Consider the following 12,698-nt stretch of genomic DNA (forward strand, 5'->3'; position numbering starts at 1 on the left):
AGCTTTACACCAAGGAGCAGCACCATGCAAATGATGAACCTATTTTTGGTTGAGAAATGGTAAGTGCAGGTAGATGTTTGAGTTGTTTTATTTTGTTTTACCATAGAACCATAGAACCATAGAATAATACAGCACAATACAGGGCCTTCGGCCCACCATATTGTGCCGACCTTTAAACCACGCCTAAGACTAACTAACCCCTTCCTCTCACATACCCCTCTATCTTAAATTCCTCCATATGCTAATCTAACAATCTCTTGAATTTGACCAGTGTACCTGCCTCCGCCACCACCCCAGGCAGCGCATTCCATGCACCTACCACTTTCTGGGTAAAAAACCTCCCTCTTATATCTCCCTTGAACTTCCCACCCATTACTTTAAAGCCATGCCCTCTTGTATTGAGAATTGGTGCCCTGGGAAAGAGGCGCTGGCTGTCTACTCTATATATTCCTCTTAATATTTTGTATACCTCTATCATGTCTCCCCTCATCCTCCTTCTCTCCAGAGAGTAAAGCCCTAGCTCCCTTAGCATCTCCTCATAACCCATACTCTCCAAACCAGGCAGCATCCTGGTAAATCTCCTCTGCACCCTTTCCAATGCTTCCACATCCTTCCTATAATGAGGCGACCAGAACTGGACACAGTACTCTAAGTGTGGTCTAACCAGAGTTTTGTAGAACTGCATCATTACCTCATGGCTCTTAAACTCGATCCCATGACTTATGAAAAGCTAACATCCCATAAACTTTCTTAACTAACCTATAAACCTGTGAGGCACTTTCAGTGATCTGTGGATATGAACCCCCAGATCCCTCTGCTCCTCCACACTATCCAGAATCCTGCCATTAACCTTGTACTCCGCCTTGGAGTTTGTCCTTCCAAAGTGTACCACCTCACACTTCTCTGGATTGAACTCCATCTGCCACTTGTCAGCCCAGCTCTACATCCTATCAATATCCCTCTGCAGCCTTCGACAGTCCTCCACACTATCCACAACACCACTGACCTTTGTGTCATCTGCAAACTTGCTAGCCCACCCTTCTACCCCCTCATCCAAATCATTAATAAATATTACAAAAAGTAGAGGTCCCAGAAACGATCCTTGTGGGACGCCGCTAGTCACAGCCCTCCAATCTGAATGCACTCCCTCCACCACAACCCTCTGCTTTCTACAGGTAAGCCAATTCTGAATCCACATGGCCAAGCATCCCTGGATCCCATGCCCCTCTGACCTTCTGAAGAAGCATACCATGTGAAACCTTGTCAAATGCCTTACTAAAATCCATGTAGACCACATCCACTGCACTACCCTTATCAATTTGCCTGGTCATCTCCTCAAAGAATCCTATCAGGCTTGTGAGACATGATCTTTCTTTCACGAAGCCATGCTGGCTGTCCCTAATCAGTCCATGATTCTCCAAATGCTCATTGATCCTATCTCAAAGAATCCTTTCCGACAGCTTGCCCACCACAGATGTAAGGCTCACTGGTTTATAATTCCCTGGACTATCCCTACTACCTTTTTCGAATAAGGGGACAACATTTGCCACCCTCCAATCCTCCCGTATCATTCCCGTGGACAACGAGGACTCAAAGATCCTAGCTAACGGTTCAGCAATCTCCTCCCTCACCTTGCGGAGCAGCCTGGGGAATATTCTGTCAGGCCCTGGGCACTTATCTGTCCTAATATTTTCTAACAGCTCCAACACATCATCTCTTGATATCTACATGCTCTAGACCATTAACCTTACCAACACTGTTCTCAGCTTCATCTAGGCCCCTTTCATTAGTGAATACTGAAGCGAAGTATTCATTGAGAACCTCACCCACTTCCACAGCTTCCAGGCACATCTTCCCACCTTTGTCTCTAATCGGTCCTACCTTTACTCTCGTCATCCTTCTGCTCTTCACATAAGTGAGAAAAGCTTTGGGATTTTTCTTAACCCTACTCACCAAGGCCTTTTCATGTCCCCTTCTTGCCTCCTCAGCCCCTTCTTAAGTTCCTTCCTTGCTACCCTATATTCCTCATGAGCCCTATCTGATCCTTGCTGCCTACATCTTATGTATGTTGCCACCTTCTTCCTAACTAGTTGTTCCACCTCTCTTGTCACCCATGGTTCCTTCACCCTGCCATTCTTTCTCTGCCTCACCGGGACAAATTTATCCCTAACATCCTGCAAGAGATCCCTGAACAACGACCACGTTCCCATAGTACATTTCCCTTCAAAAACGTCGTCCTAATTTACTCTCGCGAGTTCTAGCCTTATAGCTTCATAATTTGCCCTTCCCCAATTAAATATCTTCCCGTCCTCTCTGCTCCTATCCTTGTCCATGACAATGCTAAAGGTTAGGGAGCAGTGGTCACTGTCCCCCAAGTGCTCACCCACTGAGAGATCTGTCACCTGAGCTGGTTCATTACCTAATACTAGATCTAATATGGCATTCCCTCTAATCGACCTGTCAACATACTGTGACAGGAATCCATCCTGGACACACTTAATAAACTCTGCCCCGTCTAAACCTTTGGTACTAAGCAGGTGCCAATCAATATTTGGGAAGTTGAAGTCTCCCATGATGACAACCCTGTTATCCTTGCACCTTTCCAAAATCTGCCTCCTAATCTGTTCCTCAGTATCCCTGCTGCTACCTGGGGGCCTATAGAATACTCCCAGTGGTGTAACTGCTCCTTTCTTCTTCTGAACTTCCACCCATACTGACTCTAGAGAGGATCCTTCTACCTTACTCACCCTTTCTGCAGCTGTAATAGTATCCCTGACCAGTAACACTACCCCTCCTCCTCTTCTCCCCCACCTCCCTTATATCTTTTAAAACACTGAAATCCAGGAATATTCAATATCCATTCCTGCCCTGGTGACAGCCAAGTCTCTGCAAGAGCCACAATATCATAGTCCCATGTGCTTATCCAAGCTCTCAGCTCATCACCCTTATTCCTGATACTTCTTACATTTAAGTAAATGCACTTTAGCCCATCCACCTTTCTACTTTTATACCCTGTACTCTGCTTCTCCTTCCTCAAACCTCTCTACATGTTAGATCTGAGTTTTCCTCATCCCCTTCTTCCTCTGACCTATGCCTCTGTTTCCCATCCCCCTCGCAAACTAGTTTAAACTCTCCTGAACCACACTAGCAAACCTACCTGCAAGGATATTGGTCCCCCTCAGATTCAGGTGTAACCCGTCCTCTCTGTATAGGTCCCACCTTCCCCAGAAGAGATCCCATTGATCCAAAAACCTAAAACCTTCCATCCTGCACCAACTCCTCAGCCACACATTTGTCTGCCATCTCCACCTATTCTTACCTTCACTATCACGTGGCACTGGCAGAAATCCTGAAATTGCTACCCTTGAGGTCCTGTTCTTCAGCCTTCTGCCTAGCTCCCTAAACTCACTTTTCAGGACCTCATCCCTCTTCCTACCTATGTCATTGGTACCAACATGTACCACGACTTCTGGCTGTTTTCCCTCCCGCTTAAGAATGCTGTGGACCCGATCAGAGACGTCCCGGACCTTGGCACCTGGGAGGCAACATACCATCCAGGATTCATGCCTACTTCCACAGAACCTCCTATCTGTTTCCCAGACTATTGAGTCCCCTATCACTATTACCCTCCTCTTCTCCTCCCTTCCCTTCTGAGCAGCAGGACCAATCCCAGTGCCAGACACCTGGCTACTGCTGCTTGATCCCTGTAGGTCATCCCCCTTAACAGCATCCAAAGCGGAAAATCTGTTACTGAGGGAAACAGCCTCCAGGGTCCTCTGCACTATCTGCCTGTTCCCTTCTTCTTTTTCTCTCCCCTGGCAGTCACCCTTTTATCTGCTTCCTGGACCCCAGAAGTACCTGCTCTAAGGGGGGTGACTGTCTCTTGATGCACAGCATCTACATAACTCTCTCCCTCCCTGACGCTTCACAGTGTCTGAAGCTGCAACTCCAGCTCATCAATTCTGAGCATAAGTTCCTCCAGCCCTTACTGTAGAAGTGGTCACTATGCACCCCAGCAGGGTCCACTAGCTCCCACATCAAGCAGCTGCTGCACATCACCATGCCCTCCATCTAAACTATTCTTTCCCTACCTAGCTTTAATCTACTTAAAATTTATGACAATAACAGTTAAACCTGACCTTTACTTACCAACTACTCACCTGCCTCGCCCCTTTACACCTAAGCCAAAGCCCAATCACTCTGCTTCCTCTCACTCCGTTGCTCGGTCCGATGCTGCCCGCTGGTTATGGCAGTCTTCTTTTTAAACTGCTCGCACGCTACCCGCTTACGTCACACGCCTGCGTAGTCCTGCTCCACTATTCCTGATCAGAGGAAAAAAACTTAGCTGCTCCGAAGTCCAAAGTTCACCGAAGCAACCCAAAAACGAAACTGCCGAAGTTGTTTTTTTTCGCTTTTTTAGTTATACGTTAGTGTTTTTAATTTCAATTATTTTTAATTTTAGTTCTACTTTGTTTTTTTTAGCTAAATATGTTTGAATAGCTTTTAAATCTCTCTGGCTATCAGGGACATATAAAAACTGTTCCAAATCACATTTTAGCTGAGTGTGCTGTCAAAGCATTCTGAGGGGTGGGGCCGCAGTGGTAGGCCAACTGAGGCCTATTCCACCTGAGCTCTCATTATGTCTCACTACCTCCCTCTGAGATTGGGAGGCCAAGGTTGACTGGACTTACATATTTGTACCAAATTAGTACAAGTGCAGGGGAGCACTGGGGGTGAGGTTGAAAGGCTTACATGGAGTTTCAATAGAGAGATGTGAGGGAGAAATGTATGGAAGTTCACAGAATCAGCTCTCTATCACCCTCCAGTGTGTGCTGATACACTGAATTGTATCAGCATGCAATGTTTGCTCAAAGCTTTGTATTTAAAAAAAACAAGAGAAGTGGAGAGCTAAAACATCATTTTATCAAAACTGACCTTGATTTTTATTGAGAAAATGCAGGAAAAATCTGCCAGTACATTGCCCAAAATCTTTGTTCCAGAAAACAGAACTGATATACCGCTTTAAATTATGAAGCTGTTAATAAAAATGAATGTGGAACGATTGTTTCCACTTATAGATGAGTCAGAACAAAGGCTCAGTAACAAGGTAATAGTTTACAGATCAAGTAAGTAACTTCACATAGAGCATTGGAACTCACTGCTATATGGAATGGATGAAGCAAATGATATTGGTAGGGCATGGAGGGAGGAGGTCATTTGATTGAGTTCATGTAAAGTACGTATTCTATACTAAACCAGCTGGGCTGAATGTAATTTGCATTCTCTTTAATGAATTACTGTTAAGATCCATGTATTTTGAATTAACTCATATATTTTATCTAACAATGAGAAGTATCCCCATAAAAGATGTTTTCTGTTGCTATTTTGTTTAGTAAAGGAGTTTTACAGCGGTCAAGTTCCATGGATGAAACAGGGGAGATAGTCTGGCATTTAGCTCTCTGTCTGCTTCTGGCCTGGCTGATTGTTGGGGCCGCCCTGTCGAAAGGAATCAAATCTTCAGGAAAGGTAAAACAATTGGTGATGAATAGATCTGAATCTTTGTCGACAAACCACTGACTTTTATCACAATTAAACAAGAATATATAAGGTAATTTTGAGTGCCATTGTATCTTAACTGCAATTCCTTGAAGAGGGTGACTTCCACAGTTTTTAACTATTATCAGTCTGAGTGAGGTCCAAAGATCTTTCTCCTGAATGAAATACAGCAATAAAACCCCAAATCCTGAAATGGACAACTCACTCCCAGGTTTTCAGTCTCTGAAATGGGCATTTGCAATTGCTTGACAGGGCAGGATTCACAGGTGATTGAGCAGGTTTGAGTCAAGCTTTCATCTGAGGGAAATGAGATTTGTATGGGCAATATGAAAGGCAAAGGAACTAAAGGAATAATTTCAGAAATTAAATATATTCACCACATTGCTTTATTTTCTCTTTAAATGTGATTGAAATATTTAAAATTCTGAGGGATCTTGACAGGGTCAACATGGAAGGGATGTTTCTTTTAGTGGGAGAATCTAGAACCAGGGGTCCATTGTTTAAAAATAAGGCACTAGCCTTTAACTCAGAGGAGAGGTGATTTTTTTCTCTCCGACAGGGTTGTGATCCTAGGGAACTCTCTTCCTGAAGTGGTGGTGGAAGCAGAATCTCTGAACATTTTTAAGACGAGAAATAGATTCTTGAAAAGCAAGGGGATGAAAGGTTACTGCAAGTAGGCAAGCATGTAGAATTGAAGTTGCAGTCTTATTAACAGGCAGAGCAGGATCAAGGGGCTGAGTAGCCTACTCCTGCTGCCAATTTATATGTTCACACGTTTCTTCCCTGAATGAGATGTAAATATTTATATAATATTGTGCTATTTAAATTCAATTCCATTTTGTAGGTCAACATTAATTATTGAAAAGCAACATGTTGCAGAAGCTGAAAATCTGAAATGGAAGTTGCTGGAAGTACTCAACAGGTTGCTCAGCATCTCTATATATAGAGAAACAGAATTAATGTTTCATGTGAATGACTTTTCCTAGTTTTGTTGATAGGTCATTTAACATGAAACCTAACTCAGATGCTGCTGAGTATTCCCAGGATTTTAGTGTTATTTATGTTATTTGAATAGTTAGTACACCAATTATTTTGTGTTTAATTCTTTGCTCTAATTGCAATTTTATTATTTTCAATTTAAGTGAATTCAGTACAGTAAGTGTTGCACCAACAGTACAGAACATCTAACAGGCTACTCTTCATGGTCAGGTGGTTTATTTCACTGCAACATTCCCATATGTGTTTCTGATCATACTTTTGATTCGAGGAGTTACCCTTGAGGGAGCCCAAAAAGGGATTGAATTCTACATTGGAAGCCAATCAGATTTCTCCAAGCTGGCTGTAGCTGAGGTAAATACACAAGGATAATTCATAAAATTCATGGAAATTCAGTTGCAGTTTTTGGTCAATCTGATTCACATTTTATTCCATTTTCCCATAACTTTTAAGATTCTCATTCTAATACCTGTGTATTGTTTTTGAGTTCTTGTTCAATAGTACAAAGTCAGTGCGAGAACAAAGGTTTTCACTGAAGTAACATGATTAGTGATTCAAGTGGACAGTATTTGGGCTGCTAGTCGGATGCCATCTTTTTGTGAACCTCATCATATCCTGAATGTGGCAAAACTTGCAACTGCTTGGCATATGGCAACTTATGCTGAGCTTTGTCAAAACTGCAACAAATATATTCCACCTCCACTATGTCATCCCAATGAAGAATTTAATATCTGTGTGCATAGTCAGAGATTAAAGCCTGACTCTATCCTAACACCACTGGGACTGGCATTGAATGAAAGAGCAAAACAAAACCTACAGACCCTGGAAATCCAAAACTTAAAAAAAAACAGAAAGTACTGAAAATACTGGAAATACTCAGCAGGTCAGAGAATCTGCTGACAGAGAAACAGAATTACTGTTTTATCAGAACTTAAAACAATTAGACCACAAATGTTTCAAGCTGGAGAGAAAAGGGAGAGATGGAGAGTACAAAGGGGATATCTATTTTTTTGCAGGTTTTGTTCTTCTGTTCTCCTATTTACATCTCATCCAGTTAGATAATCAACAACAAGTCTCTCTCAGCTGGCAACACCACCACTTATTCAGTCTGTGTAGGTCTCCATACAGCAGAGGTATTCCTTTTGCTTTCACCAATTGTCTTTCTTCGCCACAATGTAAAATATAAAAGTTTTTTTCCTAGTTCTAATAAAAGGTTAACACTGCTTTTCTCTCTCCATAGTTACTGCCTGACTTGCTGAGTGTTAGCATTCCCTGCTTTTATTTGGAATTGGCATGAGGCATAATGTTAACCATTTTGGAAAACATCAGAAACACAGCAGTAAAGCTCAGATCTGATATCAACCTGCAAACATCATGATCAGATACTATATCAACCCGAATCAACATGAGAAGTTAAAGGAAAAACATTTCAGATTTCATCCTTTGCCTTGTCATATTCAACAGTGAAATACACAACTCATTGGTACCCAGGAACTCTCAATTTAACCTCCTTCCCGACCTTCCTTGTCCTCACTGTCATCACTCCCCCACAGACTTGATAGCATTTACTGACATGCAGCTGAGAGTCACCATACTGCACCTGATCCATATGAATATGACGAGCTGTTGAATCCTTCTGCTGTCTGCCTCCCATTGAGTAGAACGTTGTGGAGTATCTGTGATATTTCTTTCTTGGTTTCAACTGATTTTCAGTGCCTTATAGCAAAAGTATTAATTAGAATTGAGGTTTACTTTAAAGCTTTGTAGAATTTGTCATCTACTTGAGTTGCAGTTTTATTCTGTGGTGGAAAGGCTTCCTTTGTTGATGCCTTCAGTAAGAGAATGGAAATTACTGGGTTATGACATAAAAATAGACATCCATTTAATAATGTGATTGAAAGGAAAACACACTGAAAAGAAAAAGTGGACTGTGTTACAGAATAAAAGCTTTAAGGAAGGCAGATTGGTGGGAACCTCACTCAATCAAATTTGGTAAATTGGTTTATTATTGTCACATGTACATAGGTACAGTGAAAATCTTTGTTTTCCATGCCATCCATACAGATCATTTCATCACATCAGTGCATTAAGGTAATACAAGGAAAAAGAATAACAGAATGCAGAATAAAGTATTACAATTATAGAGAAGGTACAGTGCAGGCAGGCAATAAGATGCAAGGCCATAATGTGGTAGATTGTGAGGTCAAGAGTTCATCCTTATAGTACTAAGGGACCGATCAATAGTCTGATAACAGCTGGATAGAAGCTGTCCTTAACCCTGGTGGTATGTACTTGCAGGCTTTTGTACCTTCTGCCTGATGGGAGGGGAAAGAAAAGAGAATGCCAGGATGGATGGGGTCTTTGATTATACTGGCTGCTTTACTGAGGCAGCGAGAAGTATAGAGTCCATGGAGGGGAGACCATTTTCCATGATGTGCTGAGCTGTATCCAAACTCTCTGCAGTTTCTTGTGGTCTCGGGAAGAGCAGTTACCATACCAAGTTGTGATGCTTCTGGATAGGATGCTTTCAGTGGTGCATCTATCGGGACATACCAAATTTCTTTAGCCTCCAGAGGAGGTAGAGGCATTGGTGCACTTTCTTGGCCATGATTTCTACATGGTTGGACTAGGACAGGCTATTGATGAGGTTCACTCCTAGGAACTTGAAGCTCTCAACCCTCTCAACTTCAGTGCTATTGATGTAAACAGGAGCGTGTGGACTGCCCCGTTTCCTGTAGTCAATGACCAGCTCTTTTGTTTTGTTGACATTGAGGGAAAGGTTGTTGTCATGACACCTTGCCACTAGGCTCTCTATCTCCTTCCTGTACTCTGACTCATCGCTGTTTGAGATACGGCCTACAACAGTGGTATCATCTGCAAACTTGTAGATGGAGTTAGAGCAGACTATGGCCACACAGTCATGAATGTTTAGTGGAGGGCTGAGGACGCAGTCTTCTGGGGCACCAGTGTTGAGGATAATTGTGACGGAGGTGTTGCTGCCTTCCCTTACTGACTGTTGTCTGTTGGTCTGGAAGTCAAGGATCCAGTTGCAAAGAGAGGTGTTGAGTCCCAGGTCTAGGATTTTGGAGATGAGTTTGCTTGGAATTATAGTAATGAAAACAGAGTTGTAGTGAATAAACAATAATCTAACATAGGGATCTTTACTGTCCAGATGCTCCATAGATTAGTGTAGGGCCAGGGAGATGTCATCCCCCATGGACCTGTTTTGGCAGTGGGTGAATTACAGTGGGTTGAGCTTGGAAGGCTGATGTGTGCCATGATCAGCCTCTCAAAACGCTTCGTGATGGTGGATGTCAGGGTCAGGTTACCATTTGCCTGTAGATCCAACCCAGATCTGGTACGTTCTGTTCAATACCATTTTAGCTGTTCCATAAGTTCAATTAAAATCTTATAGTGTTGACTAATTCTACTTTCTATTCACTAGGTCTGGAAAGCTGCTGCAATACAGATTTTCTTCTCCTCATCAGTAGGTTCTGGCACTCTAATAACACTGTCATCCTACAACAAATTCCATAATAACTGTTACAGAGACACCATCATCGTCTGTGTCGTGAATTGTGCCACCAGTGTGTTAGCTGGATTTGTCACATTCTCTGTCCTTGGACACATGGCTCACATACAAGACAAGCCCATTTCAGAGGTCGCACAGTCAGGTATCAAACTTATTGCCTTCTGTAGGGAATGACATCTAAGGCTGATGATCTCCTGAAAAATCTGGATCCAGGAGAGGAGCTGGATTCTGAAATGGATGAGGGTGATATGAGTGGTATTGCAATGGATAAAAGATAACTTTATTAAGCTAGGTGAAGCTTCAGGTCTGACAGGATTCAACCTGGGTTCCTGGGGTCATAGAATCATGGCACAGCACAGAAACAGGCCCACCGAGAATGTGCTGACCATCAATTACATAATTGCATGAATCCTACATTAATCCTATTGTTTATTCTCCCCACATTCTACTACATGCCTGCATACTTGGAGCAATTTACAGTGGCCAGTTAACCTGCTAACCCACAAGTCTTTGGGATGTGGGAGGAAACTGGAGCACCTGGTGGAAACCCACATAGTCACAGGGTGAACATGCAAACTCTACATAGGCAGTACCTGAGGTCAGGATCGAACCCAGGTCTCTAGTGTCGTGAGACAGTGGTTCCACTAGCCCACATAGAGCTTAGTGTTCCAGCACTCACTTCTGCCTAATTCAGAGCATCCCATTAGAGGAGAATGAAGACAGCAACTGTCCTATGATCTGAGGTAGTGAAACAGAGCAAATCTTAAAAATGCAACACTTTCTAATCCACTTGCTCTCCTTTTTGGTTGACTTTTGGGTTAAATTCCCAGCAGACAGTAATGTTTCATACTTCACTTCCCGTTTAGGAAAAAAACATTCACTCTATTTTGACTTCAGTGCATTCAGTTGTAGTTACCCTGTGCCTTCTGTTATCATCTTGCAGTCATAACCTGGTTTGCTGCAAGTCATCTGTTCATTACATGGAGAGTTTTATTCTGGAAAAAATCAGCCTGGAAGCCAATTTTTCTTAACGGCTGAGAAACAGATGTTGACATTTCTGGGAAATATTAGTTAAAAATAATAAAAGGTATCTTGCAAACACTGGAAATCTGAGATAAAAACAGAAATTTCTGGAAATGCTCAGCAGGTCGGGCAACATCTGTGGAAAGAGTAAAAGAGTGTTAACATTGTAGGAGAAATCTTGCAATTGGCAATTCGTGGGTATGCTTCCATGTCTTTTACTTAAATTTACTAAATGCCCAGGTTCATGTTCTGAGAGCAGATGCTCTTGTCCCTCTTCTTTCTGAAATAAATTTCCAATCTGTTGCTCACTCTCCTGCATTCTTAGCCACTTCTCAAATTATCACAGTCCTGAAAATCTTTTCAAAACAACTCCCAATATTTTTTTGCATTCCCAACTTCGAGGTGCAACGTGCCTTTGAGAAGCTCAAATCATTCACAAGATTTGGACTCCTGCTGTTGTATGCAATGAATAAATTACATAGAAAGATTTAGCATCATGGAGCAAACATATAAAAGAATTCACAGCACCAATTTAGTGTTTTGCTTGGTATCCAATGACCGGGTGCTGATTAATCACGTACCTTTGACAACATTGCTCAGAGAGGCCCCAGGTTGGCTAGAATAGGCCACTGGAGTATATCACATCATAGAGTAATGGAGTCATAGACTTGTACAGCATAGAAGTAGGCCATTCGGCCCAGCATGTCTATGCCAATCATCATGCCTACCTATTTTAATTCCACTTGCCTGCATTAATTTCTTATCCCTCTATGCCTTGCTCATTCAATTACCTGCCCAGATATTTCTTAAATGTTACCGCCTCTGGCAGCTCATTCCAGTTACAAACTACTCTTTATGTGAAAAATTTCCACTCAGATCCTCTTTAAACCCTCCCTCTCACCTTTAACCTATGGCCCCTCATTTTAGTTACCTCTTCCATCGGAAACAGACACTGGCTATCTACCCTAGCTATCCCTGTCATAATTCTATATATCTCTATCATGTCATGCCTCAGCCTTCTTCACTCTAGTCAATACAGACCCAGTGTATCCAATCTCTCCTTATAACTCAAGCCCTCCAATCCAGGCAACATCCTCGTGATTCTTTCTGCACCCTTTCTAGCTTAAACACATCCTTCACATAGTGTAGCATTGGTCACGTCCTTTCTATAATGTGCCCTTTTCTGAAAGTGAGGAACAACATTAGGGTGGTATAATGGGATTCTTACTCTCTCTTTTCAACACCATTAATTGCACTCTGTTAATTGTATCCACTGTTTAGGTTTTGGATTGGCTTTCATCGCCTACCCAGAGGCTCTTGCACAGTTGCCGTGGGCACCCCTATGGTCCACTTTGTTTTTCTTCATGTTGATCACCCTGGGACTCGACTCTCAGTTTGCAGCTGTAGGTGAGAATGACTTTGTTTGATTTAACCCATCTTGTTCCATGACTTAAAAGAACATTTTATAAAATATTAGGTTGATAAGATATTACAGTTGATGAAGTACACTGAAAAATGCTCAGTATATTTCTGTTTTAATCCCTGTTTGCAGCCCAGGTGGAACCTGAATCTTTTTTCTTATAATGGGTTA

The 12,698-nt window shown here is 42.3% G+C and overlaps 1 protein-coding gene across 1 annotated transcript in view; it reads left to right on the top strand.

Annotated features, from left to right (window-relative positions):
• Positions 1 to 12,698, top strand: part of LOC127573524 (sodium- and chloride-dependent neutral and basic amino acid transporter B(0+)-like) — a 66,898-nt gene that overhangs the window by 37,075 nt on the left and 17,125 nt on the right. Inside the window, exons 6-9 of the mRNA XM_052021832.1 lie at positions 5,394 to 5,526; positions 6,766 to 6,906; positions 9,998 to 10,226; positions 12,389 to 12,514. Of these exons, the coding sequence (XP_051877792.1) occupies positions 5,394 to 5,526; positions 6,766 to 6,906; positions 9,998 to 10,226; positions 12,389 to 12,514 (629 nt within the window). The remainder of the gene's footprint in view (positions 1 to 5,393; positions 5,527 to 6,765; positions 6,907 to 9,997; positions 10,227 to 12,388; positions 12,515 to 12,698) is intronic.

This window comes from Pristis pectinata, chromosome 8 (assembly GCF_009764475.1).
Source record: "Pristis pectinata isolate sPriPec2 chromosome 8, sPriPec2.1.pri, whole genome shotgun sequence".
NCBI lineage: Eukaryota > Metazoa > Chordata > Chondrichthyes > Rhinopristiformes > Pristidae > Pristis > Pristis pectinata.